A 25,308-nucleotide genomic window follows, 5' to 3' on the forward strand; every position below is an offset into this window, starting at 1 on the left:
CTTGACTCTTATTGCTTGCTTGTCTCCATGCCAGAAAAACAAAATGTACATAAATAGCATTACAATAAACTAGTCACCTAAATAAGCCCGACTTAAATTTTAACGCTGTAATGTCCCACGTCACATGAACGCCGCAGCAGCGTGTGAAGGCTTTATCCTCGTTCAACAGGTTGAATCCCTGAATTTAGCACCCAACTCCCAGACAGCCCGATAAAACAACTCACCAGACAACAGATATTTTAAAAAAAACAGAAAGACAAGAGGAAAAAGTTACGAACATAGAATGTGAGGAAATTTATTCATTTGATATTATGATTTTGGGTTCAATTTCCTCCCTTGATGTTGTTTGGTAAGCTAATGCTACGAGCTAAGCTAATATAATGTTAATATTAGCTCATTATTAGTGTCCTTTTAACTTTTAATAGTAAAATAAGATTACATCATTCTTATTGTTATTATTCTACCCCTCATAGCCTGTTGTCATGCTTTAGCAAATTGCTAGCAGTTTCCTTTTTCGTAATAACTTACATTTGAAACTGCTGTAAGAAAAGAAGTAGGAATAATTAATTATAATTTGAGAAATTAATAGCAATCAGACATGTTGACGAACATGATGGCCTCAGTAGTGAATATAATGCCGAGCCTTTTTGACGCTGTTTGACTGGCAGCAGAACGTCAGCCGGGTTCTGTCGCCCTCCTTGTGTTGATTCTACTGACCTCAGGTTGGCTGAAAAGCGACAGGGGTGGGACCCAGCAGTGAGCAGCTGTCCCAGCACAGCTCCCTGGGCTGTGCCCCCCTTCACACCGACTGGTCATGAGTGGATGGGGGGCAGGCAGCGTGCAGCGAGTCCAACAGGCCTCAAAACCCACATTCTACCAGAAGCTAAGCCAGAAGAACCTGAAGGAAAGTCACTGAACGACACACTGCTGGGAGTCAGTTACAAAAGCCTGACAAGTCGGAGGCCATCAGGAAGAGGAAGGTACAAGTGAAACTGTCACTTCAAGAGACAAGTTAAGGGGCTGTTAATGCAACATGATCCGGTGGGTCTTGCCCTAAAAATACCCCTGGTCGGACTGGGGCAGCTATCTGGATTTGCCGGAAACTTCTTTTGCTTCTTCGGACAACAACAAGGTCAGAAAACAACTAGTTGAGGAGAACTGATGCACGGTGGATGTGATTCTACATCTTTTCCTTGATTGACTGACCCTGTTTAAAGATGTAAATCACATTGACTGCAGTCGTCACCCGTAGTCTAACGTCCTGACTGAACTTTGTGTAGATCCTCATTAGGGACCTGAGGCAGTGTCGTAGTCATTCATTAAAGACCCGGCAGCCATGAGAAAAGCAGAAGTGCAGATGACCCTGAAAAAGGGGGCTGATGAGGCCGTGGCGCCCTCCAGCCCCATTATCCCTCCGAAACGCTCCAAAGCCAGTTCAGAGCAGGTCGTCCCAGACCCCCGGGGCGCCGTTTTTTCCAGCCCAACGCCACCGGTGTTTGTACGCAAAATGAGGAACGCTGCCGTAGGGACGGGCTGCGACATCCGCCTCAAGGTGACGGTGGCAGGGGAGCCGCAGCCCTCCCTGTACTGGTACCACAACGAAGAGCTTCTCAACATGGACAACCAGGAGTACGGAGGCTTCTGGATTCGGGACTGCAAACCCAGCGATGCTGGCCTCTACACCTGTATAGCCAACAACCACCTGGGGGAGGCGCGCAGCAGCGCGGTGCTCGCCGTCCTGGATCTCGGTGAAGGTAATGTCATCATTCACTGTGAAAGACTGGAACAACAGTTCCAACGTACAGGACAGAAATGTAGAAATCTATCTAAGTAACACATTGCGTTAATCACGTTATCTGTACAAGAATTTAATTTATTTTTTCACTGTATGGCAGCTAGTTTTCTAATTACCCAGCATGCCTCAGTTATCCTAACAGCTCAGGCCTGTAGACACATCAGCACTTGTTGTCAAGACGACTGAAGGATTTTACCATGTATTACTTACAAGTATAGGAGTAGTGTATGGAAATAACTCTTTCTTTGAGTTTGGTATTTATTAAAATCTGCACATTTTGCTGCATTTGGAGACTTTAACAAGCTGTCGACATGCAATGAGATCACCTTTAACAAAGGGAACATTTCAAGTCCACATGCGTCGTCCATATATAAAGCAAAACAACCAGCCATCACTTCAACAGACGTTTATATGACATTTTTGCTTCAGGTGTTTATCCACATTCATCTTTTTACCTGGACAAGATGCTCCTCTGAGCTTCCTCTTTCTTATCTACAGCCCTGGTCTAAATGCAGCTCACCTGCAGATCGCTCACTTTAAAGAGTAAGTCTGGAGGGTTCAGGTTCAGACTGCCTGTGTGGTCGCGCCTGCTCAGCCGAGCCCGTGACAAGATGCTCAGAGCCATTTTACAGCCACTGGCCACAGATTGTGGCTTGACTAGATGCATTAACCCTTGAGCTGCAGCGCGTGTGGCTTAGCAATAACCTGCGAGTATTGTTTCCACCTGAATAAGTAAATACAGTACAGTACAAGCTTTATCAGTGAATGAGCTTGGCATGGCACCTGCACATTTGATCAAGCCGTCTTCCTCTGGTAGGAGCTGTTTCCCTCGTTGCCTTCGTTGGAACTTCCAGTGAAGTTTCAAATTGAGACCTCAAATCTCAGCCCAAACATTGAAGCTCAAATCTGATTGTGCCACGTGCACAGTTTGCAGCTGTCCCTTCACTCACTGCCTGGACCCAGTCTCTCTCTCTCTCTCTCTCTCTCTCTCTCTCTCTCTCTCTCTCTCTCTCTCTCTCTCTCTCTCTCCTCCTCCTCCTCCTCTCTCCTCCTCTCTCTCTCTCTCTCTCTCTCTCTCTCTCTCTCTCTCTCTCTCTCTCTCTCTCTCCCCCATCATCCCACCAACTCTCCCTGGTTATTTATACAGTGGAATGTGCCAGGCCTTACATTTTTGTGATGTTAGCGAGCCGGCATCTCTCTTGTTACACAGCAAGACATCATTGCTAATTTTAGCCCAGCTCTGTGTGCTTTTCCCCTCTGCTTATCCGGAATAGATCCAATTTTCCTGTTTAAATCCCCTGTAGCATAAAGGTTTCTGCCCCCTGCTGTAATATTGTGTAGTGGTTCATGAGATCGTTCACGGGGTACCACGGGGTACCACGGGGTCCTCAGACATTTTATCATGCAGAGTTTATTACATCCAACAAATAAGAATTGTGAATTTATTGGTAATCATCCTTTTGACAAGGCCTGTTACTGAGAACTGTGCGCGGCATCTGTCAGGTGGGGCTGCAGTTACACGACTGCCTTCACCCCTAGATCAACAAATTGTTGTTATTTACTAGACAAAGGGATAAAGGTGGTGTTTATTAGAGCAAGTAGGAAGAAGCTGGATTTCGCATGTTCACATGACAGCATAATATGGAATGTGCAGGTGAAGGACATCATTACGTAAATACTGCACCATGGTCTTGCTTCATTCAGCCTCTCACAGGTCGCGAGCAGCTATAACATAAAACACTGGAAAAGACTTCAAAATCAATGATATTTACAGAAAGAGACTACAGTGGCGTAGAGACATGAAGAATAGGAAAATCCTATGAAGCATCACTTGAAGAAAACAACTCAGAGAATCTTAGCGACTTCAAATGACATAATTATATAACCAACCTTGCAACACGCTCACAACCTATAAGTAGTAGGAGCTTTGTGATGAAGCAGTAAAACCTTTACTCGGTTGCCTCGTTACACTGCATCAAATGAGCAGCTTTGTGTGGTGAGTGGAGCAGCTGAAGGGCTGGTGAGCAGTCGGTCCACGCAGCCACTAACGCTGAGCATTGCAGAGGAGCGAGCAGCTGAGTCTCTGCTTCTCCGTCGACACCACAACAGCAGCTCATCGCGCCAGTCGGAGAATAAGACACAGACACATGGGGAGGAAGGGAAAAATGAGAAATGTCAACCAATGCTGTAGAACTGTGATCTCAGGAGGGCAGGATCACTCCCACTGGCTCCTCTGCCTATCGCTGTGCACTGCCTGCAGGGTGGAACACGGTGGGGGAAGATGCCTACGATGTCGCTGGCTATTGTGTGGACGGGGGGGCTCCCTCACCGTGGATGATGTGGATTCCTCCACCAGCGGATGGACGTCTGTGCTTTCTCATTTTCAGATACAGACTTTTTTATCAGAGCACCTGATACGCTGAGCTGCAGCACATATACTGGATCAAAGTGCCTTCTTCATATTCCTCTTTGGATTGAGCCGTTTTTCATCTTCATCTTGGCAAACTGTCACATATTTAATGTCCATGTCCGCTGGAGAAGATTATCTGGTTATGCTATAAAGTAACGAGTCGGAACCTCCAGTGCTTCCTGGAGATTACCCAGCTGTCGAGGACACACCGACTGTGGCCATGAAAAAAGTCCAGAACAAAGAAAAAATCAGGCAAGTGCAATTTCACTTTGACTTGATTGATTTTAACTGTTTATTTGCTACGTGGACATTAAAATACCTAATTAGGAACGTTGACAGAAACCACACCACGATTGCTTGGCTACTGGATACAAAGAGGAATTTACTCCTGTGTTTATTAAAGAGCAGCTCGGTTAGACCACTTGGGAATCTGGGCTGAGATGAAGACTCTCCATAGAGAATCCTCGAAGTCATGTCAAAGCGCTTCAGACTTGAAAAGTTGCAGAAATTCACGACTTTCTGATCACAGATATATTCAGAGCTTCTTTCCATTTGTACATAAGACACAGAGAAGACGGCAGAATGCAGCTGGAATGATAATGATAAGATGTGCCTTTAATTCTGATTCTACAAAGCAGACTTTCGTGAGGTCATTGATCCTGAAGTTGTTCCCAGAGGCATCATTAGATCCAGATCAGCGATTTAACTGGACTCACAGCTCTGTCATCACCTGGATCACCAGGTGGCTGCCCTGAATAAGTCTCCAGGCTCAGCGGAACCGTCCCCTCTATGTCTAATAAACCCATACTCTTCAGCTGGGATTTATCCGAGCAGAGAACATTCGTCAGTGCACATGCACACTAACTACATCTCTTGAAGTTCTAATGGACGGTGCTTTCTCTTTCCTGGACATCCAAAATATGAAGTATTGACTACATAATTTCTGCTATGCTACCTGTATGTTTGTGCAGCAGGAATCAGGTTTGCAGATTGTCAGTCTACAAATGACTCCTTCCTGGGAACATGGTGCCATGGTAATATCAGTGGCAGGCACAGACACAGCAACTGCCTTTCTGTGAAATTAAACAACCTGTACACATGTTTGAAGTGTGTCAGAGGGGACCATTCCCTGGGAAAGCGTGTGTTTATCTGTTTAATCATAGACAGGTAGAGACTGTGTGAGTGGGCAGGACATGTATTCAGTGTTCCTCTGCTTCTCTCCGCTGACAGAGACCAGTGTTTTCTTAGTTTGTTCTTCTACTGCAACTCAACAACAGATTCTCTTTTCTAAGTAATTCCACCTACTGTTGAGCAAACACCTCATGAGAGCTGCTGATGCCAGTGACTCAGTCGTCTTTTCTATTTTGAGCTCTACCAATCACTGACTTTCGTTTCAGTCTGAGAAACCACAGTGTTATCTCACAATTGTGGCAGCTGGAACAAATTTCAGAAATAAGCTATATGTGGGCATCAGTGGTTTAAGAGGAGCAGTCGCCCACCAATTCTAGGCCCCGAGGTTCAATTTCTGTGCCTGTGGGCAAAAGACACTGACCCCCAGATGCCACCGATGTGTGAAAGTGTGTAATTGGGTGAATGAGAAGCAGTGGAAAAGCTCCTTGGGAACCGCAGTTCTCCACAGCGACACATACTAGTGCATACTATTTTGGAAAATGTTTTTGTTATTTTTAATTTTTTTTTTATATTTCACTGTTCAGATTCCGAAACAACTGAGGATGAAGGTGGAGAGCAATATGAGACCATAGAAGGCAGTGGAGATATTGAAGAGCAGGATGTGCATCGAGGTACCTACCACTTTTAGATGAGCACTATGTTACAACATAACATGATATATGAGGCACAACCTCTAACTGTTCGTGTTGTACATGACATGTAGTAATGGAAAAAGCTCCAGATGATGACAGTAGAAAACACCAACATGACGATCACTCAAACTTAACCAGGCAAGAAAAAAAAAACATTCACTCACTCTCCTCACTTAAACGCACTTTAAGTCAAAGTAAATACTAAACTCATTCTGCTCATTTCAGGACACAGTCGGAGGAACTTTCAAGAGCAGCTTCTCCCCAAGTCCTGCCCCCCCCATCCCCAAGGCCTGTCAGACGCACCTCCCCCTCTCCAATGTCAAATCGTCCTGGTTCAACCACACCAATTAATTTGCGAAAGAAAATTGTTCTGCCAACTGAATATCAAGACACAGTGCCTGGGGAGTTTGAAGAGAAGGTCAAACAAACCAAACCTGTCCCCCAAAGTAGCACCCAGGACCCCCGACCACAAACTCCACTAAGTGAGTTCTCCCGAAAGGAATTCACTCTTAGACCGTCCCCAAAGCTTACGAGGGCAAGCTCAAAGGTTTTTGAGAAGGTCCGTGGCTTAGAAGAGCGGAGACGTAGTCTTGATATTCCAGAGGGCTCCATATCGGGAAGATCCTGGGCAGGGTTCAATCGTGCTGGATCTGTGGATTCAGATGATGGAGGGAGCCGTTTGGGCATCTCCAGGGAAAGCTCAAGGGAAGATCTCCGGGAAGCTCTAAAAGAAGATGCTGCTGAGCGGAGATCGATGTTCAGACAGAAAGCTGCGTCTCTGGAGGAGAAACCTCGCTACTCCCAAAAAGTTCAGGACATTGAGAACAAGTTCACGGAGGAACTTCAGCGTATTAAGAAACTTGTTGGAAAGCCTCATCTGAAAAAGTCCTTTTCAACCGAACAGCTCACCCTGAAGGCCAAGCAGCGCCAACCGTTGAGGAAAATTGAACCGATTCCTCCCCAAGTCCTCCAGAAGCTTCAGGAAAGAGAACGGGCCCAGTGGGCAAAAGACCAGAGGGAAATCACTGTTAGTGAGACGCCAGCACAGCCACAACAAACCCAGCTCCAAAAGACATCAAGCACTGGTTCAACAGGTGTCACAGTGAGCAGACTCAGAGAGGTAGCAGGCCTCCCAGAGTCCGTGCAACTATCAGACTTGCCAGGTCAGCGTGTGGTCAGAGATGTAAGCAGAGCCAGTCCAGTTACAGAAGTCCTTCAGAGATCCTCATCCCCAATAATACGTCCCCAGAAGGGGGAGTCACCCAGCAGAGGCCTGCCTGAGATGATGCTGCGGAGAGTTGAGAGAAGGCCTCCGAGTCCGCTTGTCCAGAGGGTTACTAGAGGACCAGATTCTCCACACGTCCCAGAACTATCACAAAAGGAGGATGCTTCAGGGAGAAAGACTCCCATAGAAGTCCTAGTGAGAAAGCTTGAAAACAGACCTGAAAGTCCACTGGTGCACAAACGGGCTCTCATTGTACACGAGCCTCCTCCTCAAACTCCTGTGAAGCCAGATGAAACACTGGAGGAAAAAATGGAAGTCGAGCCATCTAAACCAGCTTCGCAACTAAGCGTCCCCACCATCGTAGTTGAAGACGAAACCATGGACGTTGATGTTCCTGTGAAGGTCACTGCTGGTACCAGAGAGAGACACCAAGCGAAGCGCAAGGGAAAGAGCCGCCGCACCCGACCCATGTCTCCTGAACTAGGTCTGAGCATTTGTATCCGTTCTTATTATATTTCTATAGTAGTCATCTGCATATAAACCAGTTGGTCTTTTGTTGCTGGACAGGGTGTCTTTGTTTTGACCACTGAGACTTTTCTTGATTCTCACAGATTCATCCGATGACTCTTATGTGTCTGCTGGAGAAGACCCCATGGAGGCGCCAGTTTTTGAGTTTCCTCTCCAGGACACTGTAGCATCCGCTGGGGCTGATGTGCTGCTAAAATGCATCATTGCTGGAACCCCCATTCCCGAAGGTGGAGAAACTTCTACTTTGTATTTTTTAGACCAAAAATTTCAGAGCCGGTTGTGAATTGCAAATTTAAACAAGACTATTTATGTCTCTCTCCATGTTCCTCTGTTGAAGTTTCCTGGACAAAAGACAACACCAGAATCACAGGCGCTGCAGATTACACAGTGAAAGTGGAGGGTGAACGACACAGTCTGCTCATCAAATCCGCTCAGAGGGGCCATGCTGGAAGGTACTGTGTAACAGCTGCCAATCAGGTGGGCCAGGCCTCCAGCAGCGCTACCCTCACCATCAGAGGAGGTACGCTTGGGTCCATACTTTACCTCCATATTGTGATGCTCACAGTGGAACTGATTGTTTGCTTTATAAGTTCTAACATAGGCTTTATTGATGTCTGTCACTGTTATCCACGCTCAAAGATCGGCTTGGTCTTGATTAGGCCACTTTCATCATTTATTTGTTCCCATTTAAATCCTTGGTATTGGTTTGGAGCTACACTATCCTCCACCTTCCCAATGTGCTGCTGCATTTCAACAGATTTCTCTCTTTCATGGAATGTGTGTGCCATACAACCTCTCTTATAGTTACCATAGCAACTCACAGGCAAAACTGAACCTATAAATTGCCCACTGAGGCTCCGCTCACTGTGAATCCACTATTGTTTGGTTATTGCATTTGACATCAGTTTCTAATTATACTGTTATTTTTAACACAAGGCTGACATGCATGCCTTGTTTGCACTGATAGGCCACGACTGACTGAGTACTGTTGTATTTAATTCTTTGTTAGAGCACGTACAGGAGCCTAAAGGAAATCTGGGCGTCCCTATGGATATCAGCAGCCCTTTCACATCTGATGAGGAGTATCTCAGCCCCCTGGAGGAAAGCCTGGGCTTTGGAGGACATGAGCCAAGCAAACACAGACAAACTGTTGATACACAATTCAGGAAGCCCCCAGCTTTCCTGGTGAGACATATATAGCTGACCTAATTGGTCTTTTCCTTTAAGTGCGTGATAAGATACATGTGCTATGTTCTGAACCGTTGTTACTGTTTTTGTGTAGAAAAATATGAGTTCTAACTTTTATTATGTTTCAATAGGCGACTATGAATGATCAAGCTGTCATTGAGGGACAGGAAGTCACTATGTCTGTCCGTATAAGTGGACAACCCAAGCCCCTGCTGTACTGGTGGGTACCCAGAGAGACATGAGCCCAAAAAATAAAAATAATGCTGTCTCCTTAGTGTGCTGCAAAAATGCTGAGCTAATTATAAAGCTAAAGCCTATGGTTGAAGAACATGACTGCAATTAAAACTGGTAATTACAGATCAAATGTTACAATGTGTACAGGTTAAAAATAGTATTCCTCTGCAGGAGAGATGGGCTAATAGAGAATAATCTAGTCTGCCTTGTCCTTTACATCAGCAGATAAGAATAGGCTGAGTCACTCAGCAGGTTGTGTTATTTCACTTAGTCATGACTCTCAGGAGACAAAGCATAAAACAAAGCGCTATACATAACATTGGCAGAGCTGGACAATATCTCCCACTGCCACCCCCTCCGTACCGGCAGAGAGCCTGTGCGCATGATGCGGCTTCAGTCTAAATGTTCTGATTGGCATCTGAGTGAGTGTGGTTTCCTTTGATTCTCCTCCTCTGCAGGTTGAGGGACAGAGTGACAGTAAAAACTGGCTCCCGGCACATCGTACGCGAGACAGAAGATGGAGCTTTTGAAATGACAATCAAATCAGCGGTGAGGTCAGACTCTGGGGTTTACACCTGTAAGATCATTAACGAGTATGGAACAAAGCAGTGTGAAGGGAAGTTGGAGGTCAAAGGTCAGTGGCTTTATTCTCCTTTTATGGTGAAATGAGAATATCATTACAGACTTAATTCATTTTTCAAATTCTATTCAAACCGTTAAACCTGTACATTATTTAGATTCATTACACACACAAGGACTTTCAAAAATGTATTCTTTGAATTTTGATGATTATGTTTTACAGCTCATGAAAACCACAAATTCACAATTTCAGTAAATTAGAGTAGTATAACAAAGTTCAATGTAGTAGACTCACCGGGTCAGACTCTAATCAGCTGAAAACACCTGTGTTGGGAATACAACGAACACAAGTTATAGTGACTGGTATTACTCAGCACTTGGTTTGTGGCAGCTCCAATAAGGCTTCCAACCAGAGATACAGTCACACACTGACTTAGCCATAGCCATCCATAGCACGGATGTTACAGCTTAACACTGGACTGAGGCATTGCCCAGGTCCAAAGTCCAGCTCCAATAGAAATCAAGGTCCTGAGTCTGAAGAGGCACAGAGTCCAAGCTGCTGCAGTCCTTTTGGGAGTGTTGCCATCTGCTGGTGTCGGTCCACTGTGTTCTTCTGACAAGCTTCATAGACATGATGACTTCTTCACCTGGACACACTGACAAACACCTGCTTTAAGGACCACCAATCACTGTGCTTGATTGTCCAACAGAGATGTTTGGTGTTTTCATTAGCTGTAAGCTATAATAATTGATTAAAAATGAATGAATCTTTATAATATACAGTACTAGTTCACTAGGCATTAAAATGAAGGGCAACAATTAGGTTTCTCTTTGGACTACATATTATAACATTGTTAGCAACATTGTGCTGAAAGATCAAGAGGTTTAATCGCTCTGTGAGTCTATGGATAGACTGGCTCTTCATAAGGTCAATGCAGTTATTACACTGGACTGTAAGTGTGAGTCCTGACCATCGGTCACATCCTTTGTTCACTCACAGCTCCAGCCATTGAGCCCGGTCTGGCTGTTATCCGTCCAGTCAGAGACATTACAGCCAAGGCCGGAGAGACTGTTCTGTTTGAGTGTCATGTCATCGGACCAAAGGACACGGATGTGGACTGGCTAGCGGATGGGAGGCTGATCCAGCCGGCGCTGCTCAACTGTAAGATGCATTTTAATGGAAGCAAGTGTCGTCTGCTGCTTAACTCGGTACATGAGGACGACAGTGGGACGTACATGTGCAAGCTCAGCACCGCCAAAGGTGAAAAAGACTAAAGATGTAGAATGAAAAACACAAGATAGAATTTCTTCACCTTCCTTTTCATCTTTTCTGAGGCCAAATTTTAATTTGTATTTTTTAGAGGAAGTGACCTCATGTGGCAAACTGAAAGTCATCCCCTCACGTGAACCGCTCTTTACTCGCAAGTTGGACATTGTGGAAGTGATTGAGGGGCGCAACGCTCGGTTTGACTGTAAAGTCAGCGGGACGCCCTCTCCTACGGTTACATGGAGCCACTTTGGTAAGGCTGTGTCTGTCCACAGATTAAATGTGTGATTTATCACCATATTTCGTTGTGTTCTTTATTCTTTCTTTTAATATTTCCCACATTTGTGTTGACCTATTAAATGTGGGTTTTATTACTGATGTATAAATGCAAACCATTGTGCTTTTGTAGATCATCCACTCACAGACAGTGAGGACATTCGTGTTGTTCAGGAGGGTGGCCGTCACTCTCTCATCATCTCCCATGTGACCACTGAGGATGAGGGCATCTATGTCGTCACGGCCCGTAACATCCTTGGCGAGGCAGAGAGCTCCGCAGAACTCTACATACAAGAGCCGCGACCAGCCATCTCCTCACAGATGTGAGGGCTCCTTAATCAATGCAATTTCATTTCATTGTAAATGTTACTGTAATTACTGCATCCCACACAGGGCCAAACTGGAGAAGATGCCGTCCATCCCAGAGGAACCAGAGGTCCCAGAAAATGAGGTAGAGCGCTTCACTATGCCGGACTTCATCAAACCTCTGTATGACCTGGACGTTATTGAAGGCAAAGAGGCAGTGCTCAAATGCAAGGTGGCCGGTTTGCCATACCCCACTATCGTCTGGTTCCACAACGGCAAAAGGATTGAAAGCACAGAGGACAGAAAGATGACCCAGTGTAAGAAAGAGAAGAAGTTCAGATTCACATCAGCATTCTTTGTGCAGTGTGTCTTCACATGCCCGTGGCCAATTGTAGGTTGTTTCAGTGACAGCTTTTTTCTGCAGTTCGAGACGTCCACAGCTTGGTGATCCGCTCTGTGTGCCACGCCCACGGTGGCGTCTACAAGAGTGTAATTTCTAACAAAGTAGGAAAGGCCACCTGCTATGCTCATCTCTACGTGACAGGTAACCTTCTCCTTCCAGGTCCCTCCAGGACGTGGGTTGCTACCTCTGTGGGACAGACAGATTTATGCAGCTCTACAATTCTTTTTCTGTCTTTAGACATACTCCCTGATCCACCTGATGGTGTTCCAGTGATAGAATCCATCACTGGTAAAACCATCACCTTGAGCTGGAGGAAACCACGGAGGCTTGATCCTTCTATAGGTATGATACGATGACGATGTAGACGACTACTTGAACTCTAAATTAAAGAGTATATGAGCCGATGTTAAATGTTGATACTCACAAAAGGCTATTTTGCAGATCCTACCTCTGTGATGTATGCCATCCAACAACAAGCTCTGGGCTCCATCCAGTGGACCATCATAGCCTCTGGGCTTCAGGAGACCACATACACTATCAGCACCCTGTCCAAAGGTGTCCGCTATTCTTTCAGGATCCTAACTATCACTTCCAAAGCCTTCAGTAAGCCTTCACCTGCCACCGACCCAGTACAGCTCCTGGACCGAGGTACATTTACTACAGTACATGTTAGTAGGCCTGTATTAACGTGCATCGCAAAGTAATTAATTATGTAAATTTTGTTTTTTCAAGGTCCATATCTTCAAGAGGCTCCAGTCATTACTGATAAGCCAGAAATTGTCTATGTAATGGAAAACCAGTCGGTCACCATCACAGTTACTCTTAACCATGTCAATGCAGCAGTCATCTGGAAGAGGTATGGTTTTATAACTGTTCACTGCCTATGTAACATAGCAAAGAAAGAAGAGAGTTCTGTTCAGTTAAGTCCATGAATAATGCATCTTGGCACTAGCTCACTTTTGTATCTATACCATAGAATGATTAAGCAACTGCTTATGATATGAACGCTCTTCCAAAGGCGAGGAGTGGTCCTGGCCAGTAAGCCAGGCCTGTATGAAATGGGAATGCCAGACGACGACCAGCACACTCTGAAACTGCTAAAAGTGAAGACCACCGATGTCGGAGAGATGGTGTTTGTGGCCTCCAACAAACATGGCAGCGACAGCTGTACCTTCACTGTGGAGATGGCAGGTGGGCAGTGGTCGCCAGTGTTTAGTTAGTTAGTATCTAGCTAGTGAAAACCATACTACTACTACTTATCTTCTGACCTTTTCAACACTGTTTACAGCTCCACCAACATTTGAAACTATCATGGAGGACTTGGACGTATGTGCTGGGGAGACCCCTCGCTTTGCTGTGGTTGTGGAGGGCAAACCCATTCCTGACATTCTTTGGTTTAAGGTTTGTTTCATTGACTACACATTTTTCATACCTCTCTGTTAAGCAGAGTCATCTTCGGTTTTATTATGTAAACTACTATAGAAGATGTGTGGTTGAAAGTAGTGATTACTTTCAGAATGACACCCTATTGTCTGAGAGCAGCCATTACACATTTGTGTACGATGATAATGAGTGTTCCCTGGTGGTCCTCAACGCTCGCCCAGAAGACTCTGGGGTGTATACCTGCACTGCCAGGAACTTGGCAGGATCTGTGTCCTGTAAAGCTGAGCTCACTGTTCATGAAGGTAAGAGGTCCAGCTGCGTAGTGTAGTACTGACCCACACTTACCATTGAGGCACTAAGGATTTCTTGGAGTTTTATGAAACTGACTGTTCAGCTCTTTTCAAAATACTGCAGCTAAAGGTAAAGAGGACTCCGTAGACAACGAGGAGACTATTCTAAGGAAAATGCGCAGGCTTACAGACTACTATGACATCCACAAAGAAATTGGAAGGTGAGCCACTTATTCTGTGACATTGTGTTTTGCTATGTGTCTGAGCTGCAGTTCCACATGTCTGAGTGCTTTGCTTGTGTGAAATGAGCCTTTTTTCCTTCCAGAGGTGCATTCTCTTATATCAAACGTGTGACCCAGAAGTTAGGCAAAAAAGATTTTGCTGCAAAGTTCATCTCCACACGAGCTAAGAAGAAGGCGTCTGCTCTGAGAGAGATGAATCTACTTTCTAAGCTGGACAACGAGCGAGTGCTTTATTTTCACGATGCCTTTGAGAAAAAGAACGCAGTCGTCATCATTACTGAACTGTATCCTCATAATAAATCAGTTTATTATTAAAATCTGTTTCAGATCATAGTATAGAACTTATTACTTTATCACTGTATGTATTATTCTTTAAAATAAGAGGATTTTTACATGTTCAGTTTGCAGTGTAAAATTTGCTCCTTAGTTCATCATTAAAGATGCCACGAAGAGCTGCTGGACAGATTTACAAAGAAAACAACTATAATGGAGTCTGATGTGAGTCCTGTTTCAATTATCACACATAAACCTAATCTGATCATCAAAAAATGCCATGTTTGTGGTTTGGGTTATCAGGTTCGGTCATGCATCAGACAGATGCTTGAGGGGCTGAGTTATCTACATCATCAGAGCATTATACACCTGGATGTCAAGGTACCCACTCTTGTGCTGGGGGCACACTCCAATCATTTCATTATCCTAGTTTTGGCATTTGCTAAATGTTTTTGCTGAATTGAATCTGACTGCAGGACATGTTAAAACCTTTTTTTTCATTTGTTTCATAGCCCGATAACATCCTCATGGCGGACCCCTGCAGCGATCAAATACGCATCTGTGACTTTGGTAATGCAGTGGAGCTCGCACCCAATGAGGCTCAATACTGCAAATATGGCACTCCAGAATTTGTTGCACCGGAAATTGTCAATCAGACCCCTGTGTCAAAAGCAACAGACATCTGGTAAACTTCTGAACTTACAACAAAACCTAGCTTGTGTTTTCTCTTAGTGTACAGAGCTTTTAAATAACCCTCTTCATCTCTTCGCTTGTTTAGGCCTGTAGGAGTCATTGCATATCTGTGGTGAGTAAACGAAATAATTTTGCTTAGTGTGAACAATGTATGAGTTTCTTACTCATTGTATTTGTTTTTACCAGTCTGACAGGAGTTTCTCCATTCGCTGGAGAGAATGACTGCAGCTCCTTACTAAACATCCGGAACTATAATGTTGCTTTTGAGGAGAGTATGTTTGCTGAACTCTGCAGAGAGGCCAAAGGGTTTATCATAAAACTGCTGGTTCCAGACAAATTGTGAGTGGTTGTCTAAAATACATTTACAATGCGACTTGCTGTCATGACACTGGAAGGATATACTGAGCTTCATTCATTCATTTTTCATTCTGGATTTTTAGAATGTCTGCTTTAAGGTATAATAGTATTAATGACCATACATTTGGTTGTATGTTTTACTTCAGAAGACCGGATACTCAGGAATGTCTGCGCCACCCCTGGTTCAAGGTAGGATTAAGCTAATGGCATCTTGTGGCACTAGTCAACACCCACAGCATTTTACTTTCACTTTATGCAAGATGTGACCAAATATTTTGATCATGTCTGTATTTTTGTTTCTCGTACAGACACTCAGCAAAGGGAAGGACATAAATACAGATGCGCTAAAGAAATTTTTATCTCGCAGGAAATGGCAGGTAAGGTTTTACAGTATTTTTCATTAATCTTACATTTGGAAGAACAGTCAGATGTTTTAATTGTTTTTTATTTCCTCTTTTACAGTGCTCACTAATCAGTTATAAATCAAAAATGGTCATGAGGTCCATACCTGAGTTGCTAAACGATTCCTCCGGACATATCTCCATCGCTGTTCCCAGGAACCTTAAAGAGGGATCACCTTTGCCATCATCATCTTCGGATTCTGACGAGGACATTGATGAACTACCTTTTATCCCAATGCCACTTAACATGGAATTCTCTGGATCAAGGATGTCCCTAAATGACATTCAAAACAATGAGGAAACAGGGAAGCAGAATGGAACAAGAACATGGTCGAGATCACCTTTCCAAGCACAGGAGGCAATGGAATGTGACCCTAAAGATGTAAATAAGGAAGGGATTGAAATTCCAGGTAAAGGCCAGAAGAACAGATCATTACAAGACAACAACAGGGGATCCTCAGATCAAGAAGCGCCCATTGAATTGCCACAAAAGTCAGAGCTATCTAGAAAACCTCTGCGAAGAGGTTCAAGCATGGAGTCAGACAAACCAGAGGGAGGAAGAAGAAGAGAGCTGAGACGCGGAGGTTCGGCTGACAGTGCATTGTTGCTCCGAATTAAACCTCAGGAAGAAAATGCTGAAGAAAACCAAGAGGATGGCAGAAGAGTTTTAAAGAAGGCTGTTTCAATGGAACTACCAAGGAGGAGCACTAGCCCAGGAACCGCTAAGATGAGCCAGGAAGACTATGCCCTTAAACTGGAGCTAATGAGGCAGCGTCTGCTACGTGGTGGCTCTGTCGATAACAAAATGAGCGGACTGAGAGGACCGCTGTTGGAAACATTAGGAATGGGGGATGAAAAACGTGCAACATCCTCAGATCGCTACTCACGTACAGCTCGTTTGTGTCCACCTCCGCTGATCAGAGCTGCATCCAGCGATTCCCCAAGGGACGAAGTTCCCAAACCCAAAATTCTGCGCAAAAGTGCTTCTTTCAGTCAAGGGGATTCAGAACCCATAGTTTTGCACCGCCGCTCAGGAGCTCCTCTGGAGATTCCCTTGGCACAAGTAGAAGAAAGAAAGCTCAAGGAGGCCATATCCATGTCAGCTCTGACAGAGCAAACAAAGCTAGACTCTCGTCCAGTAACCCCCAGGGATCCTTCGCCAAAACCTCCAACTCCAGAGTATATTCCGCAGGAGAGTCAAACTAAAACAGAATGCAAGGAATATTTAATGGAGGAAGAAATCAGGCCAGATGACACAATGCATAAAAAGGTAGATGGTATGACTACAGATAGCAATTTTGATGAAAGATCCAGCACAAGTGGTTTCTCAGAAAAGGACATATCAGAAGAACCAATTACTGAATTAGAGTTTATGGACCAAAGAATGTCTACACCTCCACCTGCGGTTAAAGGTTCTGCTTTAGAAGAAAAAATGGAAGAAGACGAAGGAGAAAAAGTGCAAGAAGAAAAGAAAGTTGCAATGAAAGAAGAGGAGGAGGTAAGGAATGTTAGTGAAACCCTAGAATCTACTACAGGAAATGTTGAAGAGGAAGTTCAAGTTCCTGCTAAATCTTCTGATATGATTATAACTACAAGCACTGTTGTGCTTAGGCCAACAGAGGAATACTCCCATACTCAAGCAAATGTAGTGTCAACTTATGTAACACCCTCCCTTCCTGCTCGCGTTGTTCTTCCAGACGGAAGTACCTCAGCATATGCCAGTATCATGCAGACCATCATGGTCCCTACAGTCCAGTCTGTCAGTGAGCCGGATTCAGGCCCCTCTGCACCAGTCGTTGTTTCAGGCACCTCATCCTCCAGCATATCCCCTCAAACACTGGTTCCTAATTATTCCACTGACAGCATTTCTCCTGCTTTACTGGGTCCACCAAAACCAGCTGTCACATCAACCACTGAACACCCTGCTGTGTACTCCAGAGTAGCATCACCAGAAATGATGCTCAAAGAACCCAGCCCACCAAAGACCACTACACAATCCACATCTCAACAAGAGCTTTCAACAGGAACAGACTTTGAGGATATTACTTCTGAAGAAGTATTTGAGGCCCGCTTCAAAAAACGTGAGTCTTCTCTGTCAAGAAGTCTGAAATTTCTGTCACGCTCCAAGAATGAGGACAAATCACCAGCTTCCTCAGACTCCACCGAATCTGGTGAAGAGATCTACAGACCCAGCCCAGTTGGAGCACCATTACAACTAGCACAAAGGAGACTTGAAGAAAAGTCAAAGTCAGTCCAGGACCTACGTGAAGCTCAGAAGGATCAAGGCTTCATGAGAAGGCTTTCAATGCGCCTAAAGAGAACTCCTTCAAGCGAACGCAAGGATGAAACGATCAAAGAGGATGAATCAGTTGCTTCAAGACGAAGGCTTTCTTGGACTCTTGGACGAAGAGGATCTCAGGACAAGAAGGAAGTGGATATGCGTATGGATGTTAGTGGCGAACCTTCAGGGGAACAAGATGAGAAAGAGCTGAAGAAACCTAATGAATCTCCAGTTTTGGCTATGCGAAGGAAGATTGAATCAACAGTGGCAGGGATCTCTACCAGAATTCGCAGTTACTCTGAGGAAAGGAGAGCATCAGAAGAGAAGGATCAAAAGAGGACACCCATTTTTTCTATACTACGTCGTTCGACTTCAGAGAGCCGAGCTGCCAAGGTTGGCAGTGTTCCACAAAACCAGCTGGCAACCCAGACTAGCAATGGTGCCTCAACAGAGTCTCTGGACTCTATGTCCAGCCTAAAGTCTGAAACATGTAAAGGTATAGGACCGTCATGTCATTTAAACTCCTTAAAAGAGCCTATCATTAACTGTACTTTCCTTTTTTGTTCCTGTAAAGCGGTGGAGGGTGAACGCAGATCTCGCTGGGATCGATGGGGTCTGACCAGAGGGAGGCGAGACAAGACCGTGTCCCAGCCAGACATACCAACAGCCATCTCCAGAGAAAGTAGTTCCTTACGTTCACGCCAGTACTCCAGGCTAGCGTCCGGTATGTCAGACAAGTGGTAGTTACTTGGTTCAGCTTTGTTGCTGTTATGCACATTATGGATTTAAATAATTGGTTAAATATCTATTACTACTAGATTTTCCTCCGGTATTCCACATCAAGTTGAGAGACCATGTCCTACTAGAGGGCGATCCAGTCACACTCAGCTGTCTGCCAGCAGGCAGCCCCCATCCACACATCTCCTGGATGAAAGGTAAATATCACCTGTGAGAAGCTCACAGATGCAGGGTCATGTGCTAATGACAATAATGTATCTACAGTAATTAAGAAACATATTGTGGTGTTTAAGTTTTTCATTGTATATACTTTTGAACTGGATAAATAGGAAAAAATAGTAATTTGACCTTTTCATTTCTGTTTCTCCAGATAAAAAGCCTCTGGAGATTGATGCCAGGATGAACATGATTGCCTGCCCTGATGGCCGACAGTTGCTCATGATTATGCAGACAACCAAAAAGGACGCAGGAGTCTATGAATGTGTGGCTACAAACCCCCTGGCTGCTGTGTCTAGCTCTTGCACAATATCCCTTGCTCGTAAGAACTAGGATGTGCTAACTGTTAACTATTATGTAAAATAGTGTATTATTCTGTATTCATTTGTTTATTGCTGTTGCCATGACAGGCCTGCCAAACCGTCCAGGAACCCCCGAGATTCCTCAGAAATACAACAACACAGCTTTGGTGTTGTGGAGGCCGTCAGACACTATGGCCCCCTGCACATACTCATTAGAGAGGAGAGCTGAGGGTCTGTGTTTAAAAGAATCATGTATTTGTATGTAATTTATATAGAATTTATTGCATCTATTTTTTACTACTATTAAAAATGTCTTTCATTGGCAGGTGAGACAAACTGGCTGATTGTAGCTACTGGAGTTGCGGACTGTTATTACAATGTAGTGGACCTGCCAGCAGGGGGCGCCTTTAGGTACAGAGTAGCCTGTGTCAACAAAGCTGGACAGGGCCCATACAGCAACCTCTCAGAGGTAGTGAGCCTGGATGCTGCAGGTACGTAACATAACATGTTTGGAGGCGAATCTAGTCAGGTTTCTAGGTTTCCGTGTTTCACCATCTCCATCCTGACTATATAAGGTCTCATTTAACCCACCTTGTCTTTCCTTAGAACCTGCTGAACCGAGTTCTGCTGTGGTAGTCAAGACTGCCCCAGCAAACGCTCCCCCTGTGGTGTTGATGTCATCCATGAAAGTGCCTCCCATGAAACCAGCGCCTCCTAAATCTACTGCAGTGACGCTTTCTCAACATGTCCCTCCCTCTACGTCTGTGGCTCAGTCTGCGACTGCAAAGACCATCAAGCCAACTGAACCAGCTGATACGAATCAAGCTGCTGTTGCTTCCTCCAATCAAGCTCCTGTGGAGTCCCCCACCACTGTTCAAACAACTAAAGCCAAGAGCACTCTTAGCATAAATGTGGGCAAACCCCAAGCTAAACTGACACCCCCACCCATTGTCCCACCCAAACCACAGAGCCCATCTAACACCACCCCCCCTAAGATCAGTAAGCCCCCCTCTCCTGTACCACAACCAGCACCTGTTATCGGAAAGCCTATTTCGTCTGTGCCTCTGTATGTGCCAACCGCGACTGCTCGGGTCACCCTCACCAGTGGCAGCGCAGTGACAACGACCAGCACGCTGTCAGTCAGCCCTGCGATGGCGTCACCACCAGTGGTAGTGGTTCAGAGTGTGACTCCCGTGGTAGACCGGAGCACACCATCTGGGCGAATCACCCCCTCTGGTCGACTCACACCCTCAGGACGCAGGACCCCACTGGGCAAACCTGGTGAGGGATCTCTGCGCCAGGGGGTCCCACAGAAGCCGTACACCTTCATGGATGAGAAATCAAGGTAATAATCACTGAACACACACACTTGAAGTGTGTGTAGTTCCTGTTTGATGTGGTCTTTCGCTGAGCCCGGCTTGTGGACTAGCATGTACCAGTTAGATTCCAGCTCGACAAATAGACTGAACTGCGACTTACGTGACCTTATCATGACCTCTTATCTGCCATGGCCACAGAACATGCTTCTACTATTTACTGTGTACAGCTCCTCCTGTTGCTTTCTTTTCACAGAGGCCGTTTTGGTGTGATCCGTGAGTGCCGGGAGAACGCCACAGGAAACCTCTTCATGGCTAAGATTGTCCCATACGAGGCAGACAGCAAGCAGGCGGTGCTGCAGGAGTACGACATCCTCAAGTCCCTTCACCATGACAGGATCATGGCTCTGCATGAAGCCTACGTCACCCCGCGCTACCTTGTGCTCATCTCTGAATACTGCAGCGGGAAAGAGCTGCTCTACAGTCTCATAGACAGGTGAAAGCTTCAACTGTGTGACTCTCTGAGCTAAAGTGTTTCTGGAGTCTGTCCGTCATGACGCTGCTGTGTGCTGTCTCCCAGGTTCCGTTACTCGGAGGATGACGTGGTGACTTACATTGTGCAGATCCTCCAGGGCCTGGACTACCTCCACACTCGACGCATCCTCCACCTGGACATCAAGCCAGACAACGTCATTGTCACCTACATGAATGTCATCAAGATCATAGATTTCGGCTGTTCTCAGACTTACAACCCACTCTTCCTCAAGCAGTTCAGCCCCCCCATCGGAACACTGGAGTGCATGTGTAAGATCACGTCAAGGCTTCTTTAGTCGATGCTTCAGGGATGCTTCACTTTAGCATTTCTAGGAAAACAAAGACTATAGCAACATTTTTGAGCCATCTTAAAACTCATTGTAGACAGCTGATGGTAACTGTCTGATAAACAGACACAAGTGAAGGAGACTGACTACTGGACAATCACTTATGTTAGCAACTGGAAACATTTACATAAGGCACAGAGCTAATAATAATAATAATATAAATCAAGTATTCAACCAGCTTCAGCCCCATGTTCACCAGACATTAGGCTAAAGGTTTGTAGTCCACTTCACACAGTAGCACCACATCCAGTAGTTCTTAGCTCTTAGTATTACAGGTTGAAGACAAACTTCTTCACATGGAAGTGATTGTATTTAGATAAAAAGCAACACACTGACTAGAAATATGTTGAACAGACTGTTATCATCTCTGTTTTCTAAACTGTTTCATGTTTTAGTTAGAGCTGTTACAGTTACTGTCTTGAATAGTTTAACTTAGATCTTTGGCTTCTTGTCCTTGGTTGGATATTCTGTAAGTGGATGTGCACTAACTTTGTAAGCAGAGGATGAAAATGATGTATTTGTGTATTTTCTGTGACTATGTGCAGACTAACAAAGCCTATGCATGTTTTCTTTTATTATCTTTGCAGCTCCAGAAATGTTGAAAGGGGACGTGGTGGGTCCTCCAGCTGACATCTGGAGTGTGGGCGTGCTCACTTTCATCATGTGAGTATTCCTTTTGTTAGGGTCCAGCCTTAAGAGGTGATGTTGTGTTTGTGTAACATCACTCCCTGTTCCTGTTTTCTGTCTGGTCTAATTATGTCAATCACCTGCTGCACATTTCCAGTAAATTAGGACTCACATGTTCTTTGTTGGTTAGTTCAACATGTAACATCTGTTTGTACAGTACTCTGTAGGTTTGCTTTTTATTTGTCATTTAGTTAAGTTGTTAGTTAGTGTGAGCCTGTTGGAGCAGTTCCAACATTCCTTCCTGCCGAGCAGTGATTTAGTTTTGCGAGTTCGTTTGCTACTTTGTTTTTGTTTTGCTTTTTATATTAGATTTATTAATTTTTATCAAGTTGGTGTAAGAAACTGGGTCCACTCTCAGTCAATCAGTCCTTTCCAACGTTTAGTAGTCATTTCCACTTCCCCTGTTGCATTTGTGACTCTTTAAATCAGCGACTGACTATTTTGTGGCTTTTTCTCAGGTTGAGCGGCAGATCACCATTTCTGGAAAATGACCCTCAGGAGACTGAAGCCAGGATCCAGGCAGCAAAGTTTGACCTCGGTAAACTCTACCAGAATGTCTCCCAAAGTGCCTCCCTGTTCCTTAAGAAGATCCTGTGTAGCTACCCGTGGTAAGCTGACAGGCTGTTACTGACACACAGCTTTACAGCAAGAAAACAAGCGACTGACTGTTTAATTGGCTTGTGACTAAAAACGCTTGTGCTATCTAATCCTTGATAATTTGAGTCCTCATTACCTTTTCAACAGGGCCCGTCCGTCCATCAAGGACTGCTTCAATAACGCCTGGCTTCAGGATGCCTACTTGATGCGTCTTCGTAGGCAGACTCTCACATTTACAACTACCCGTCTCAAGGAATTCTTGGCCGACCAGCAGCGCAAGCGCGAGCAGGTGGCCACCAAGCACAAAGTTCTGCTGCGGTCCTATCAGAGCTCGCCACAAACAGTCACCAGCCCCCCCACACCACATGTGCCCAGCTCAGCCACCGCAGCAGTCACCCAGTGATCAGTGGGCGTCCTGCAAGGTGGGGTGGCCCCTCGAGCCTTGGCAGCAGCAGCAGTCCTTGGTTTCTTATCCTCACAGGGCGACTACGGCCTCATATCCTGCAAAAGTCCCTCTTCCACCATATTATAAACTAGCAAGAGAAACGAGGCAGTAGCGACCGGGGGGGGGTGTATGACACCAGGAGGCGGGCCACGCTTCAGTTAGCATGGACGGGTCCAAGCTAAGTAGCCTGGCGGACCTTTGTCGCTCATGTCTGTGCAGTAGATGAGCTAGCAGCCTCCAGCGTGTGTCGGTACGATGCTGTGGCCCTGCTCTGGACTGAGCCATGTTTCTGTTTGACAGCTGTAGATATCTTGTTATGGACGGGCCCATGTGCTGTGTTTACTGCCACTGCGGATTTTTGACCATGGGGTTTTTCCACTTTTAGTATCAGGCTTGTTAATGCTGGTGCTAGTCAGAAATGGGGTTTTCAGTTAACACCAGTGTTATTGGTAATAAAGTCCCTCGACTATATTTCTAAGTAGTCAGGGTGTATGTCTGTGTATGATGGATGTTAGTAGATCAAGGCTCTTCTCTTCAACTCGACACTTTGATTTCATCACTAATCCATTACCAAGCACTAGAAATTGCCTTCACATCACACATCACAGCCCCTTAGTCAGTGATTCCTGACCAACTAAATTATCATAGATCATTCTCTCTGTTCCCGATTAAGGGACCAGCTTTACTAAATAGCTTACGTATGTAACGTATGTTTATGGTTTGTACACCTCCACCACTTGTCTGAACTGTAGCAGCTCTACAAAGGATGTGTTTTTCAGATTGTACTTGCTGTATATTGGAGGATTCTCCATAAGGGCTTTAATAGGTTTATTTCCAAATAATACAAACAGTATAATAATGATTGGTTGACTGCCCGTTGTTCAGATCATGTCTGCTGTGATGAGTGTGGCTCCGTGTGTGACACGACAAGCACATGGCTGGCTCCTGGTTGGGCTAAACACTTCCAATTAGCCCAGCGGGACACAACATGGACATGTGTCTGGGTTTACACAGGTAGAGTTTCAACTCAATCTAAAACCTCTGGGGCGACTGTCCTTTAGCAGCAGAGTAGAACCTTACTGAGTCTTAGTGGTTGATGGTAGCTGTACCTTTCAACTACTTACAGCTTTTAAATGTTTTAAAGAGTTTTATATAAATGGGTTCATGTTTCTATTTATCGTTCTTGATGAATCAATTGAAAAACATTTTGTTCATCATCACAAGACACTAAATGAAACCTTTACAAAACATGAACCATTTGTTTCTTCCTCTGTGGTTTTAAGCCAATCCAACATGGTCAAATCAGATTTGTTCCTGGTTAGATTTCCAGGATAAGTTCAACTTGCACATTTGTGGGAATGTGCAAAGTTTTACTGAGGTCTACAGTAAAAGTGTGATTCTGCTCCAGGCGGCTGGTTGATCACCGATAACTGATGATGATCTATGATACATGATTGAGCTCAGTTTGCAGAGCAGCATGTGAACAGTTGCTGTGACTAGTACAGACAAGCGTAAAAGTTTCTGTGACAGATTAGTGAAGATTTGAGATTCCGAGTCTTGGGACAATGTGAAGCTGAAGTGTTCAGTCTGTGTTATTATTGAAAGGACTGGACTAGTTCTGTGTGTTTAAAGGACGATGCTGGGTAAATACTGCCCTCTTCTCCTCTTCCTGATAAGTAGAAGTATTTCCTGATGGAGCATCACCACGAGAAGGAAACGCCTGCAATATATTCCTTCTGCTCGTAAGTCGCAGTTACGATGCTCCACTTTTTATATAAAACCCCTGCGTTGTACTTTGTGGAATGTGCTGCAGTGCCTTCAGATGGACATTAGACCCACACAGAAGTTCTCTATTTTGATTATCTGGATGCAGCTGCTCAGTGAGCGTGAGCGTTTCGCAGTGTGTTTATTTATCGAGTGACTGTAATAGTTTCAGCTTCTGCTATTTATTTTTGTGAAATTTCTGACTCTGGCATGGAAAAGGCATGACAGCTGTTACAGCTATAACCAATAAACAATAAACAAACAAAAGCAGCAGTGATATTGTCTGAAGAAGCACAATGGGACGATTCAGTCACTCACTTTCAAATCCATTTGTGGACTGTGGCCACTTTATGATAACGGGATGATTCTCATTTCAGCTTACGTCTCTCTACTATTCTAACAATCGCC

General features: G+C 44.8%; 1 protein-coding gene across 4 annotated transcripts; it reads left to right on the forward strand.

Moving 5' to 3' along the window:
- The first annotated feature begins 289 nt into the window (after nt 1–289).
- On the forward strand, nt 290–25,167 carry spegb (striated muscle enriched protein kinase b). Of its 4 annotated transcripts, none has more exons than XM_055505351.1 (42): nt 290–1,132; nt 1,281–1,754; nt 5,921–6,007; nt 6,100–6,166; nt 6,254–7,737; nt 7,865–8,008; nt 8,119–8,301; nt 8,791–8,966; nt 9,101–9,189; nt 9,662–9,837; nt 10,783–11,043; nt 11,144–11,302; nt 11,459–11,648; nt 11,719–11,948; nt 12,056–12,175; nt 12,272–12,376; nt 12,476–12,682; nt 12,767–12,890; nt 13,053–13,225; nt 13,323–13,435; nt 13,551–13,719; nt 13,832–13,928; nt 14,033–14,233; nt 14,390–14,447; nt 14,526–14,603; nt 14,735–14,907; nt 15,001–15,027; nt 15,102–15,254; nt 15,419–15,461; nt 15,581–15,649; nt 15,735–18,450; nt 18,529–18,678; nt 18,773–18,889; nt 19,063–19,230; nt 19,319–19,468; nt 19,537–19,701; nt 19,817–20,555; nt 20,783–21,022; nt 21,107–21,330; nt 21,995–22,070; nt 22,553–22,702; nt 22,839–25,167. In XM_055505351.1, the coding sequence occupies exons 2-42, from the start codon at nt 1,337–1,339 to the stop codon at nt 23,092–23,094; spliced, it is 10,725 nt and encodes a 3,574-aa protein (XP_055361326.1). In that variant the 5' UTR covers nt 290–1,132; nt 1,281–1,336; the 3' UTR covers nt 23,095–25,167. The 4 variants fall into 4 exon arrangements, with proteins under 4 accessions (XP_055361326.1, XP_028993071.1, XP_055361327.1 ...); XM_055505352.1 differs by lacking the exon at nt 290–1,132 and adding an exon at nt 2,294–2,338 and having other exon boundaries at nt 1,638–1,754; XM_029137238.3 differs by having other exon boundaries at nt 292–1,754; nt 19,319–19,441.
- Nucleotides 25,168–25,308: the final 141 nt, after the last annotated feature.

Source organism: Betta splendens, chromosome 21, assembly GCF_900634795.4.
Source record: "Betta splendens chromosome 21, fBetSpl5.4, whole genome shotgun sequence".
Classification (NCBI taxonomy): domain Eukaryota; kingdom Metazoa; phylum Chordata; class Actinopteri; order Anabantiformes; family Osphronemidae; genus Betta; species Betta splendens.